Raw genomic sequence first — 14,925 nt, forward strand, 5'->3', positions numbered from 1 at the left:
CTTTAATTGCGTGTAGATTAAAGGCTCTGTGTACCTTTTTTGATCTAGTGGGTGTTGCCCCAGTTGACATGCCATGTTGAGAATCTAACACAAACATAGTATTAGTAGTCAACACAGTCGCTACGCTGAGAAAGCAGCTCATTTCCTATGAGTTTTCTGTTGGCAAGAAAAAACTATATTTGGGTTGGGTTTTCCACACCTCCCAGCTGTAGGAGGAGGAAAGGGAGCATGTTAAATTACATTTAATTTCTGTTAAGATAACCCTTCTGTTTTTGCTTTTCTTTGTTTTCCAAGAGTTATTCAAGAAGCACACTACTGAGGAAGCTTAGAAGGCAGAAAATGACCCTGCGTTCTGAAGTGAAAGACTGAAGGTGAATGTGTCGGTGTCACCTCCATTTCACCTGTGTCCACGCTTCAGGTTCCAAAGCCAGATGGATTCCTATAATTTAAACTTTGAGAAAATGAGCAACCTGGACCTGCACCCTCTGAGCCTACCATTGAGTCGGCTCTCCCCAGCCAAGTCCACCAGCAGCATCGACCAGTTCACATACCACCACGGCAAGGGGGACTCTGCCTACAGCTCCTTCTCTGGGGGCTCCAACGCCCCAGACTACTCCTCCCCCTTCCTTCCAGATGACCTCCAGCACCACAGCCTGCACTATGCTGACCTGAAGTATGTGAAGGCCATCTACCACCCCAACGTCCTCGACTCTGACGCCAAGAGCATGGATCAGCTCTACCGCTCCATGGAGGCCATCTCAAACCAGTATTGCAACAACAATGGCTGCCTGAGTGCAACACAGTACTGTGATCAGAATCAAGAAAAGCTGCCTCCTCCTTCGCCCCCCGACCGCCTGGACAGCTTCATAGCCACCAGGAACCTGGAGAACTGCAGGGCGCAGCACAGTCCCGAGGGCCAGCTGGCAGACAGGTCTCCTCCACGACCCCGGACAGATAATCCTGATGCTGCCTGTCTCAGGCCTGACCTAGTCTATGGTCGTAGGGCCTCACAACCCTATCACAGGGACCCAGTCAACTCTGACCACACGGATAAGAACCCTGAGCAGCAAACGTCAGCAAACGTCTTAAGCCGATCACACCCTCGTACGAGTCAGCCTGAGCAGCACCCTAATCAGCAGGCTGGTAGTGCCGGTGGCGGCCTTTCGGAGGGTCACTGTGAGCGGGAGCAAGAGCCCCGTGGGTCCCTCCTGCCGGAGCCACCGCCATCTGCCATCCCCTTGCATGTGGCACAGAACATGGCCAACAGCAGCATCCAACACAAGGGCCAGTTCTACTTCGTTACAGGTGTTTGTAAGTCATCAGAGTCCAGTCTGAACCATGGTTCTCTGTGTGTGTCAGAAGGCAGTGAGAGCCCTGTGTCTGAGCCTGTGGACAGGGAGAGATTGCACAGCACCATGGACCACATGTTCAGGAACACCCAACAGAGGAACTATATCACCCATGACACCACAAAAACCGATGTCAGGGAGTTTTACACCAAGCGTCAAGATATAAACTCCAGAAGCCAAGATGAGGTGAAACAGATTCAGAGTAGGATTTCATATGGCCCCGCTCACATTTTAAACCGGCGCTCCCGCAGTTCCGATGCTTTACAACAAAGTCTCAAGATCCAGAGCAGAGAGATCGGCAGGCATCACAGCCCTAACCACCACATCTTCTCCTGCGGCCCAGAGGAGAACTGTCCGCTGTTATCAAATTCCCACAACCAGGAAGTCCCTCCACCAATCAGCATGGAGCAGGCCACCCACCACAAGAGAGACGAACAAGTCAACGCAGGGAGGAGGCGGCCATTAGGAGGCGTTGCCAGCCAGAAGATCAACAAGGAAAACACCCCGCTGCTGTACCACCTCACTGGAGCCAACAGGGCGGCCCTAAATTTGAATTTGAAGCCCAAAAATGACATTGAGGTTGGTATGCAAGGTGAAGATGCAGGCCTCAATGCTGCTCATCAGGAAAGGCAAGCTCCCGTTAGCTGTAGTGATGGGACATCACAGGGTGAAACATCCAAGGAGGAGAGCTCGGAGGCTATCGCCCACCCCTGCAACACGCTGGACGACTCCTTTAAGAAGTACTACAAGGAGAAACTGAAGGGCGCACAGGATCAGGTCCTCAGGGAGACCTCCTTTAAGAGGAGTGACCTGCAGCTGTCCTGGCCCCACAGAGTGAGGCAGAGTGAGCCTAGGCCCACGGTACTTCACACAGTCTCCTCTTCACAGGACTCTGAGACCTCAGCAGACACACTCACCCCCTCCCCAACACCGTCTGAGGGGACAGATAAGGAGGACATCAAGGAAATGCTGAAGGAGGTTGAGAAAGAGAGGCCAGCGAACGTTGCCCAGCCTCAGTTGGCTCGTATTGGAGGCAGGAGGCGTCTGACTCCAGAGCAGAAGGAGCTGTGCTACTCTGAGCCGGAGAAGCTGAACCAGCTGGGTGACCCAGGGGAAGTAGGACTGCTGGTACTCTCAGGCGATGATGAGGAGCTGGGAGAACAGGGCCTGGTGGCAGCTAGGAGGAAGATGTTTGAGACCAAAGGCAGGGCCCTGTCCACCTCCAGCCTCTCCAAGACCTCCCTGCAGCACCTCCAGCACAAGGCCCTGGTGGCCTACATGGAGCGCAAGACTGGTCTCAAGGTGGCTGAGCCCCAGCAGCCTGCCCCTCAAGCCTCTCAATCCCCCAAACAGGGGCACTCCATGGCTGGGAAGCCATCTGACTTGGGTCCCAAGCCTCAGTCTGGGAATGAAGGAGGCCCCAAGAAGAAGCTGTACAGGCCCCATTCCGCTGGATGCGTCCTGGACTCGACCTCCAGCTCCATGAAGCATGCCCAGTTCAGCTCCTCTCAGTCCGGAGGTCATTCCCACCAGGCTAGCTGGAGAGAGTCACCCAGCCCCTCTCAGTCCGGAGGTCATTGCCACCAGGCTAGCTGGAGAGAGTCACCCAGCCCCTCTCAGGGGAAGTCTGCCTCTGAGGAGAGTCTTCTGGACCAACCAGAACCACCTGAGTTGTTCAGAAAGCGCTTCAACTCAACACCCCATGCATTTCAGGTAAGCCTTAGGATTGAATAGGATTTGTAGACTTGTTTTGAGTTTTATAGAGGACCATGTCACTTTACTGAATGTAACACAGATGTTCAAAGGGTGTTGTGAATGGGGATTCTTGGTATGTTTGGCTACAGGGTCACAACTACATGAATGATCCCTCACCAGTCAATGCTATGGACACGTCCAGGTATGTTGCCCTCACTTGTTTGTGAAAGTGGGAGTATCTGCGCCTGTGAGATTTACTGTATGCCTTGCTGTTGAACATGGATGTTTGCTCAGATGTGATTTATTGCAGCACTGAAAGTGAACACCCATATACCAACATTCCATTCTATGACGTATGTAGACAAAACATCAAACTTCATTTCAGCTATGTTCAGGGAGTCTTTTTTTCATCACCTATGGTTAGGGTAAGATAAAGGCATAGAATATCTGAGTGGAACCAGGAATATAAGTCTCCAAAGCATCTCTAGCTCATCAGAATCTCTGTATAACTTTTCAGTGCTCAGACTCAGAGGCCAGTGGATGAGGAGAGTGTGGTAGTAAGGAGAGACCAAGCGAAGATTGTCCCTGAGGGTCAGCGAGTCCGGGTGATGGGTCGGCGGGTCCGGATGGTGGTCAAGCGTGGAAAGTCCCTGGAGGAGTTGGGTGTGTCCCAGGTCAGCAGCTCCTCAGTCCTCAGTAAGAGCTCTGAGCAGCTGGGTCAGCTCCACAGCAGGCAGGGAGCCCCAGGACCAGGCCAGGAAAAAAGAAGCGTACCGTCCTTCAGCGAGACCCAGAGGAAGCCCCTCTTCAAGCAGGACTCTGCACCACAGCTGGGCAGTAGGGAGAAAAGTAGGGAGATGACAAAAAGCACCAGGGAGTCCACTACGTCTAACTCCCCAGTATCAAACACATCGTCTCAGGTCAGGGCTCGTTCAGATGGGTCCCCTGGATCATACAACTTTGTCCCTTTGGTTAAAGAGGTGGTAGAGACCACTGGGCTCTCCTGCGACGTCCCACTCCCACCGTACCTTAACGGTCAGCAGTCCAGTGAGAGATTGGTCAAGGCCACCTCAACTTTTCCCTCCATACATACCCATCCCAGGGGCACTGGCGGGAGCAAGACTGGCTCGAAGTATGTAACTATATTATGATAAAGTGACCCTCACTCAAACAAAATTCTCATCATTAAGTTAATGTACAGTTCCCTCTACTTATATTGGCACCATTGGTAAATATGAGCAAAACGGGCTGTAAAAAAATGTCTTTGCTGTTTATCCTCTTGGTCTTCATTCAAAAAATCTAACCTTTTTTTAATTGAAGTAAAATGATGAAATAAATATTTTTCTCAAACTCAAAAATCTTATGAGTAAAACCTAACTAAAGTATATTCCCATTCTTATTTTACATTTTTAAGTTCACTTGAGTGATTAGGAACACATAAACGGTATGCTAAGCCTGTTTCACTGGGGTATAAATATGAGGTGACATACAGGCCAAGTTCCCATAGTCATCCATCACTATGGGAAAGACCCGAGAATACAGTAATGATGTGCGACAAAAGGTTGTTGAGCTGCACAGATCAGGAATTGACTGTGAGAAAATAGCTCAGCGGTTGAAAAGGCCCATTTCCACTATCAGGGCAATAATTTAAGAAGTTTAAAGCAACTGGAGATGTTAACAATCAGCATGGAGAATTGCAGACGTTTTAGTTGGGTCCAAAACTACAATCAGACGCCACCTACGTAACCACAAGTTGTTTAGGAGGGTTGCCATAAAAAGCCTTTGCTGTCATCAAACAACAAACTCAAGCGCCTACAGTTTTCAAAACGTTACTGGAACTTTCAACGGGCCAGGTTCTATGGTCAGATGAGACCAAAATAGAGTTTCAACGGGCCCGGGTTCTATGGTCAGATGAGACCAAAATAGAGTTTCAATGGGCCCGGGTTCTATGGTCAGATGAGACCAAAATATAGCTTTTTGGAAACAAACCCCAGAGGTGGGTTTGGAGTAGACAGAAAAATAGCCATGCAGAAAAGTACCTCATCCCCACTGTGAAGTATGGTGGTTTATCTTTGTTGTGGGCATGTTTTTCTTCCAAAGGACCTGGACAACTTGTTAGGAAACATAATATCATGGACTCCAAGTAGCAGCAGATATTAAATCAAAACCTGACTGTCTCTGCTAGGAAGCTTTAACTGGACCTTGGTTGGATCTTCCAGCAGGACAATGATCCAAAGCACACCTCCACATCAACACAAAAATGGTTCACTGACCACAGAATGAAGGTTTTGCCGTGGCCAACCCAGTCCCCTGTACTAAACCCCATAGAAAATCTGGGGGATGAGCTCCCAGTGGACCTGGGAGTCTGAAGGATCTGGAGATTCTGTATGGAGAAATGGTTTCAGATACCTAGTCATGTGTTCTCCAACCTCATTACCCATTACAGGAGAAAACAGCTCTGAGTTATCTTGGCAAAGGGAGGTTGCACAAAGTATTGAATGAAAGGGTGCCAATAATAGTGGCACACATATATTTGAGAAAAATATTTGTTTGAAGTTAAGAATTTATTTTTAAAAGTTTGATTTTTGTGAATATTTTGAATGGACGACCAAGAAGATAAACAAAGATTATTTATTTTTTTAGCCTGTTTTGCTCATATTTACCAAGGATGCCAATATTAGTGGAGGGCACCGTATAAAGTATCAATGGCTATTGATCACTGTTGATATTCCATTTTCTAATATCGCTCTTATTCCAGCAGTGTGAAAACCGCCCCTCCTATACAACACACTATGGAGAGAGAGCAGTCTGTGGATGAGCCCATTGAGACTCCTCAGCCCGAGGCCTCTCAGGAAGTCTCCCTGAGCTGTGGAGTCACCACAGACCCGACTCTGTGGGTCATACCACCTGAACCAGGGAGCCAAGTGGAGGATGAGGGCCCAGCCCTTTCTGATAATCTGACTGAGGGAGAGACTCAAACTCTAGCCCGTGCTCCAGCAGCTAGTGAGCCCCTTACAACTTCCTCCACCACACCAGTCCCTGACACTGACACCTGCCAGAGTGGAGAGGGCCAACACCCAGGAGAAGACAAGGAAACCGAGAAGGAGGGGGAGGAGGAGACCCCAGCAGGAGAGACGGAGAGCCCAGAAAAGACACCCACCACCGAGGATACAAAGTGGGAGGAGCTGGTGGAGGAGGTGGTCACAACGGACCAATCGCTGGCACGGGTGCTGTACCCGTTGACCAATCGTAAGACTGCGCTGATGCTGATGGAGCAGCTCCTGTCAGAAGACACTCTGCTGATGGAGGAGCACTATAAGAAGAAGCAGAGAGACATCATGACACTGCATGCTGCTGACGGGTGAGTATCTCATTGTGTTGTACTGTTCAAGTGTCTGATGGCCACGCCCTTTATCAGCAGCTGTTATGTTGTACTGTTCAGGTGTCTGATGGCCACGTCCTGTATCAGCAGCTGTTATATTGTACTGTTCAGGTGTCTGATGGCCACGTCCTGTATCAGCGGCTGTTATATTGTACTGTTCAGGTGTCTGATGGCCACGTCCTGTATCAGCAGCTGTTATATTGTACTGTTCAGGTGTCTGATGGCCACTTCCTGGATCAGCAGCTGTTATATTGTACTGTTCAGGTGTCTATGGCCACGTCCTGTATCAGCAGCTGTTATATTGTACTGTTCAGGTGTCTGATGGCCACTTCCTGTATCAGCAGCTGTTATATTGTACTGTTCAGGTGTCTGATGGCCACGTCCTGTATCAGCAGCTGTTATATTGTACTGTTCAGGTGTCTATGGCCACGTCCTGTATCAGCAGCTGTTATATTGTACTGTTCAGGTGTCTGATGGCCACTTCCTGGATCAGCAGCTGTTATATTGTACTGTTCAGGTGTCTGATGGCCACTTCCTGTATCAGCAGCTGTTATATTGTCCTGTATCAGCAGCTGTTATATTGTACTGTTCAGGTGTCTGATGGCCACTTCCTGGATCAGCAGCTGTTATATTGTACTGTTCAGGTGTCTATGGCCACTTCCTGGATCAGCAGCTGTTATATTGTACTGTTCAGGTGTCTGATGGCCACTTCCTGGATCAGCAGCTGTTATATTGTACTGTTCAGGTGTCTGATGGCCACTTCCTGGATCAGCAGCTGTTATATTGTACTGTTCAGGTGTCTGATGGCCACTTCCTGGATCAGCAGCTGTTATATTGTACTGTTCAGGTGTCTGATGGCCACTTCCTGGATCAGCAGCTGTTATATTGTACTGTTCAGGTGTCTGATGGCCACTTCCTGAATCAGCAGCTGTTATATTGTACTGTTCAGGTGTCTGATGGCCACTTCCTGTATCAGCAGCTGTTATATTGTACTGTTCAGGTGTCTGATGGCCACTTCCTGAATCAGCGGCTGTTATATTGTACTGTTCAGGTGTCTATGGCCACGTCCTGTATCAGCAGCTGTTATATTGTACTGTTCAGGTGTCTGATGGCCACTTCCTGTATCAGCAGCTGTTATATTGTACTGTTCAGGTGTCTGATGGCCACGTCCTGTATCAGCAGCTGTTATATTGTACTGTTCAGGTGTCTATGGCCACGTCCTGTATCAGCAGCTGTTATATTGTACTGTTCAGGTGTCTGATGGCCACGTCCTGTATCAGCAGCTGTTATATTGTACTGTTCAGGTGTCTGATGGCCACGTCCTGTATCAGCGGCTGTTATATTGTACTGTTCAGGTGTCTGATGGCCACTTCCTGTATCAGCAGCTGTTATATTGTACTGTTCAGGTGTCTGATGGCCACGTCCTGTATCAGCAGCTGTTATATTGTACTGTTCAGGTGTCTGATGGCCACTTCCTGGATCAGCAGCTGTTATATTGTACTGTTCAGGTGTCTATGGCCACGTCCTGTATCAGCAGCTGTTATATTGTACTGTTCAGGTGTCTGATGGCCACTTCCTGTATCAGCAGCTGTTATATTGTACTGTTCAGGTGTCTGATGGCCACGTCCTGTATCAGCAGCTGTTATATTGTACTGTTCAGGTGTCTATGGCCACGTCCTGTATCAGCAGCTGTTATATTGTACTGTTCAGGTGTCTGATGGCCACTTCCTGGATCAGCAGCTGTTATATTGTACTGTTCAGGTGTCTGATGGCCACTTCCTGTATCAGCAGCTGTTATATTGTCCTGTATCAGCAGCTGTTATATTGTACTGTTCAGGTGTCTGATGGCCACTTCCTGGATCAGCAGCTGTTATATTGTACTGTTCAGGTGTCTATGGCCACTTCCTGGATCAGCAGCTGTTATATTGTACTGTTCAGGTGTCTGATGGCCACTTCCTGGATCAGCAGCTGTTATATTGTACTGTTCAGGTGTCTGATGGCCACTTCCTGGATCAGCAGCTGTTATATTGTACTGTTCAGGTGTCTGATGGCCACTTCCTGGATCAGCAGCTGTTATATTGTACTGTTCAGGTGTCTGATGGCCACTTCCTGGATCAGCAGCTGTTATGTTGTACTGTTCAGGTGTCTGATGGCCACGTCCTGTATCAGCAGCTGTTATATTGTACTGTTCAGGTGTCTGATGGCCACGTCCTGTATCAGCGGCTGTTATATTGTACTGTTCAGGTGTCTGATGGCCACGTCCTGTATCAGCAGCTGTTATATTGTACTGTTCAGGTGTCTGATGGCCACTTCCTGAATCAGCGGCTGTTACCTCACTGCACCTGGACAGATTAAAAGACACGTGTCCATGTAAAGACAAATGCATGGCTAAAGACGCATGGACATTATTCCAAGGTTGATCTCATCCATATACATCAATATCACTGTGTGTCATCCTAAAGCTCTAAAACAGTGGATGATCCTGAAGCACCTCCCACATCTCCTGTTGATGAGAAAGTCCAACCCCAACCAGAGCCACAAAGCAAGATGGATGTCACAGAGAAGAAGGTAATTTAGCTCTGCATTCTTTCTTTGTAATAGAAGTGTATTTACTTGATCTCTTCCAGTTGATGATGTCATCTGAATCAGTGGAGTCTGCTGAGGGGAGGATGGCTCATAATAATGTCCGGAACGGAGCAAATGGAATGGCAGCAAACACATGGAAACCATGGAAACCATGTGTTTGATAACATTCCACTTTTTTCTGCTCCAGATACCAACCTCATGTGATCTGAATATCATCAGGGCCCAGTTTTTCAAAAGTTTTCAGATCGGATTTTGGCAATCGGATAGGATTAAAGGTTAGGATTGGGTTTTTCAAAACTGAAAAGTTATATTCTGATCCTCTGGATAGGATAACGATTTGGTAATCCAATCTGAGCTTTAATCAGGATTGTATGTTTTTTATACATGTTTTTTTATCTACCTTTATTCGTGTAGTTGAATCAGCTTTGTTTTCTGTTGAGAGTTGGGAAGTAGTACCACAACCTGCCCAGTCGGTGGCGAGGTGGAGGCCTGTTCAAAGAACTGAACATGTGGATTCTGTGATATTGTGGTATCTGGGTCAGAAAGGATCCCATCAGGTTATTTTCTCAAACTGGCTCAAATACCAGATCGATCTGATCCTGGATAGCAAAAAAGAGGATTACGGAATCTATAATTCTGGATAAAACATTTCGAAAACTGTACCCTGGATGCAGTTGAACTATGTTTGGCATCAGTTTAACGTTTGACCAGATTATTGAGATACCAGAAACTGTCAGACTCCTGAACAGAAGTCAGAATCTTATATCCTGTTTGTTTTGAGCTGACTGTGACAAGCCTTATGTCTCCTCTTTCTCTTGCACAAATCACACACCAACAAGCAGACTGTATTGTAATGTATAGTGTTCCCTCCTCTTCCTATAGAGGCTGCTAGTGACGTGTATTGAGGAGCGCCTGTTGGCCTTGGAGGAGCCCCGTGGTGCCCTGCAGGTGGAGGTGGAGGAGAACGGGTTGCGTGGCGAGGCCGTGGAGGCCCTGGTTCGGGAGCACTGTACAGCGGTGGAAGTGGAGCGCTATTGCCTGTTTGTAGGAGACTTGGAGCGTGTGGTTAGCCTGCTGCTGTGTCTGTCCGCCCGGCTAGCCCGCGTGCTTAACGCCTTGAGTACCGTGGACCAGCACACCGACGCAGGGGAGAAAGTGAGAGAGACATGCTTTGAACAGATGTGCATTCAATAGGCTCATAGTTGAATTATTTTCTGTGAATTTCACATTGACTCCTGAGTGTGTTTTAGTGCACTGTATTTTCTGCTGCTATCAGCAGTGCTGGGATTTACATTGAGTCACTGAAACTCAACCAGTTTCCATGCACATTTCTATCTACCCTGCCCTCTGTTGACCTAAAGAAATACTGCACCATGAACAGCAAAACGCCTTTCCATTTACACTACTAGTACACATTGGATAATGAGTAAACGTTTTAGGGAATGTTGTGCTTAATTTCATCCAATCTTTTTTTTTTTTTTTCCTTGGCAGGATTCTCTGGACAACCGTCACAGTCTACTTTGTAAGCAACGGGAGGACGCCAAAGACCTGAAGGACAACCTGGACAGACGGGAGCAGATGGTGTCTAACTTCCTGTCTCGCTGTCTGACAGCCGAGCAGCTCCAGGACTACCGGCACTTCGTCCAGACCAAGGCCTCGCTCCTCATCAGGATGAAGGACCTAGATGAGACGCAGCGTCTGGGGGAAGAGCAGCTGGAGTCCCTGCTCAACACCCTCCCTCCGTGAGGACCACCACTAGGTCCCCATTCTACTCATTTCCCCCAGCCATCCATCACCTCTCTGGGCTTAGAGTCCTGAACACCCTCTGCTTCCTCCATCCTGGGTTGTTACCAGCCAGCACAATCACATGGGTGTCTGTATGTATAAGGAATATATGTGTCTTAGAAGGGTTTTGAAGTTAGGACTACAATGTGGAATGTCCTGTACATCACCTTGTATCACTTTTCATTTGATGTCCTTTTCACCTCTGCCTGCAATTTAAAAAAGAAAAGAAAAGATATACATAAAATAAGATTTAGGATTATATTCTGGCCTTGTGGTTTCTTTCATCATTCATACTAGACTGTATGTGTTTGTCAGAGCCTGAAAGAGGGTGATAAATGCTGTATATCTGTCAAAATAGGCAGTAGATTTAATCTCCATATATTTGTAGTTTTTTTTTAATGAATTTAAAATGAAGGCACTATAGATAAAAACCAAAAAGGTGAATGGAAAAAAGCACTTTGATATGTAACTGCACATTTCTGTTTTCTTTTGAAAACACTTATTTCAAACGCTAAGCCTTACTCCAGCCAATGTTATTTTTTTCAACTGATTTGTAGAGGAATTTTCCGCATGATGGGGTTGTATATGGTACATAAGCACATTCAACGAGGCCGATTATGTACAGTATTACCAGTGCTATTTAGGCTACAGTCATGTATTGTGGTCTCACAAAGTTCCACTAAAGAGGTAAAACTCTTTTTTTATTTTAATAAAATGATGCACTTCCATTCCAGATTATTTCCTTGAAATATCCTTTGGGTCTCACAAACTATGCTTACTTTAAATGATTCAAAATGAAATGCCCAAGAACTCTCCCTGTCGGTCCTCTACCTCCTTCCACCAGATGTTTTATTTTAGGCTGCACTCTAGAAGCAGTGACTCTGTTCTCACTCTAATAATATGGAATCCCCATGCTGACCTTCAATGTCAGCCTTACCCAGAAAAGGCCCTCCTCATGAGGGAACGTATTATTCGTTTTGACTTGTGTGGAGTTGCACTACAATAAATCTTCATTTTAGACATTATTTCCATAATGAATGTCTTGTGTGATGTCATTCTGTTTTGATATGATCAATGTTGTGGTTTTATTAATTTCTATTGAATATTTGACCAAGTGAAAGCACAGAGAGCTGTTATTATTCTGTGTTTAATGATGATCCAGCAAGGCTTACTTGCAGCACTCTTATTGATATGTGGTCATTGTGAGGGGATTAGGATGAGAGGAGCCTTTTCCTGTTGTGTAACAGTACCGTGAGTTTTCTTTGTGTTTGGTCCTTGTTTGTTTTCTCAATCCTATTCATTCACAGATAAATATTTTATTGCTCTCCTCATACTCTACATGCAGCTAGTTGAGAGAATGCCAAGAGTGTGTAAAGCTGTCATCAAGGCGATGGGTAACTATTTGAAGAGTTTCAAATGTAAAATATATTTTGCTTTGTTAGACACTTTTTTGGTTACTACCTGATTTCATAGTTTTGATCTCTCCACTATTATTCTAGTTATTATTATTATAAAGGAAAAATCCTTGGAACACCTACTCATTCTTCTAATTAGTGGATTTGGCTAAATCAAGTACACAGCCATGCAATCTCCATAGAAGGAAATTGGCAGTAGAATGGCCTTTACTGAAGAGCTCAGTGACTTTAAATGGGGCACCGTAATAGGATGCCACCTTTCCAACATGTCAGTTCGTCAAATTTCTGCCCTGCTAGAGCTGGAAGTACTGATAATGTATAGGAGCAACAACTGTAGCTGTAGCTCAGTTGGTAGAGCATGGAGCTTGTAACGCCAGGGTAGTGGGTTCGATTCCCGGGACCAACCATACGTAGAATGTATGCACACATGACTGTGTCGCTTTGGATAAAAGCGTCTGCTAAATGGCATATTATTTATTATTATTTTAACGGCTCAGCCACGAAGTGGTTGGTCTCCAGAACGGGACGGCCCAGTGCTATAGTGCGTAAAAATAGTCTGCCTGTCGGTTGCACACTCACTACCGAGTTCCACACTGTCTCTGGAAGCAATGTCAGCACAATAACTGTTTTTCTAGAGCTTCATGAAATGGGTTTCCATGCCTGAGCAGCCGCACACAAGCCTAAGCTCACCATGGTATAACGCTCGCAGCCCTTGAACTATGGAGCAGTGGAAACACGTTCTCTGAAATTAGGATTCACTCTTCTGACATTGTGATGGACGACTGGGTTTGGCAGATACCAGGAGAACGATATCTGCCCCAATGCGTAGTGCCAACTGTAAAGTTTGGTGGACGAGGAATAATGGTCTGGGGCTGTTTTCCATGGTTTGGGTTAGGCCCCTTAGTTCCAGTAAAGGTATATCTTGGGGAAGGCCCTTTCCTGTTTCAGTATGACAATGCCATCGTGCACAAAGCGAGGTGCATACATAAATGGTTTGTTGAGATCGGTGTGGAAGAACTTGACTGGCCTGCTCGTAGCCCTGACCTCAATCCCAGCGAACACCTGTGGGATTAATTGGAACGCTGACTGCGAGCCAGACCTAATCACCCAACCTCACCTGCCCTTGTGGCTGAAAGAAGCAAGTCTCCGCAGCAATGTTCCAACATCTAGTGGAAAGCCTTCCCAGAAGAGTGGAGGCTGTTATGACAGCAAAGGGGTGACCAACTCCATATTAATGCCTAAGATTTTGTAATGAGATGTTCACTTTTGGTCATGCAGTGTACATGTGCTCATGTACTATATCAAATAAAATTGTATTAATCACATGCGCCAAATACAACAGTGAAATGCTTACTTACAAGCCCCGAACCAACAATGCAGTTTAAAAAAATAGATGTATGCTGCTCATCTCTCACCCTAAACATTTCTTTGTAGATTTACGGCGATGTCCATTTCGGTTTGGTAAAACAAACTTTGTACAGAGGACGGCCTCAACAGTTAAGTGAGTGGGACTCTGCCTCAGACTTCTTGTTTTATATGGCATGAAGGAATTTCTGAGGCAGGCGAAAGACCAATGATAGGGAGCAGAGAGACAGCATAGGACCAACAGAAGTGCACATTCTTACGTTGGTAGAGCATGGCGCTTGTAACGCCAGGGTAGTGGGTTCGATTCCCGGGACCACCCATACGTAGAATGTATGCACACATGACTGTAAGTCGCTTTGGATAAAAGCGTCTGCTAAATGGCATATATTATTATATATTATTACGTTCAACTGACCCATGCTATTTCCTGTTATGTATATAAACATGCGTTATTGTTTAACTTAACACTTTTATCAAAAAGTGTTTTTTCAAAATCCCCACAAAAGGGTTGTTTTTGAAAGATGTAATTGTTTGTTTAGTGGGGGTAGGGTTTTGTAACTGAGACAGAGACCCGATTAAAGAGCGAGATGATCACAATGAATGACACGTTCATTGGTTTTCAATCAATCCCAGTCTTGTGATGACAATGAGCCTTTATACTTGCATTTCCTCTGGCTGTCTTCATTGTGTCTGACTGACTGTCGCCCCTCTGTTTTGTGTTTTGTTTGCCTTGTGGAGAGTGCTTCATTTGTTGCTTGGAATTTTGAATTCCATGGTGTTTGTTATATTGTGAATACATTAAACTTTCTCCTTCCACCAAACCGTGAGTTTGCTATCGCTAAATAAAAATGTTCTGAAGTACATTTGACTAGTTTAGACGTTTTGAAATAACTTGAACAGATTCACACGGTTAATAGAAGTTAACAGTTATTGCTGTATCTCTTCCGTAATATGTTACATGTTATATGGAGAGAGGCTGTGTTGCTCTAATTCAGTGGGATTGGATTGGCGCGTTGAAGAGAGGCATCACCCCATGTTCTCTGGCCTCGTTAGCATCTCTGATGGAATGCTACCAAGTTTGTTAGTGAACAACAACAAATGCCTATTATGAGGTGCTGAATGTCACATCACTCTAGAAACCAAGGGGAAGGAGAGATGCCAGAATACACCAACCACTATCTCACTTCCCATCACAAAGTACCTTTTCATCTGACTCCCACGGTTACCAGAGGAGATCACGCCTAGCGTAGACCTACGGAAGCAAACAGGACATACAACTAACTGGGATTCTGCACTGACAAACAATGCATACAACGATGGCAACACCTGTGTGATACAGTACATTTCA

At 46.1% G+C, this 14,925-nt stretch overlaps 1 protein-coding gene across 2 annotated transcripts in view; it reads left to right on the forward strand.

Annotated features, from left to right (window-relative positions):
• LOC118373492 (protein Shroom3-like) overlaps positions 1-11,530 on the forward strand; it is a 32,744-nt gene extending 21,214 nt beyond the window's left edge. The window contains exons 2-8 of one of the 2 annotated variants that reach the window (XM_035759625.2): positions 295-3,062; positions 3,194-3,246; positions 3,562-4,176; positions 5,803-6,405; positions 8,889-8,994; positions 9,895-10,167; positions 10,504-11,530. In XM_035759625.2, coding sequence (XP_035615518.1) covers positions 432-3,062; positions 3,194-3,246; positions 3,562-4,176; positions 5,803-6,405; positions 8,889-8,994; positions 9,895-10,167; positions 10,504-10,758 — 4,536 coding nt within the window. In that variant the 5' untranslated portion in view covers positions 295-431 and the 3' untranslated portion in view covers positions 10,759-11,530. The remainder of the gene's footprint in view (positions 1-294; positions 3,063-3,193; positions 3,247-3,561; positions 4,177-5,802; positions 6,406-8,888; positions 8,995-9,894; positions 10,168-10,503) is intronic. The other variant, XM_035759627.2, reaches the window with a different exon arrangement.
• Positions 11,531-14,925: the final 3,395 nt, after the last annotated feature.

This window comes from Oncorhynchus keta, chromosome 11 (assembly GCF_023373465.1).
Source record: "Oncorhynchus keta strain PuntledgeMale-10-30-2019 chromosome 11, Oket_V2, whole genome shotgun sequence".
In the NCBI taxonomy this organism is placed as follows: domain Eukaryota; kingdom Metazoa; phylum Chordata; class Actinopteri; order Salmoniformes; family Salmonidae; genus Oncorhynchus; species Oncorhynchus keta.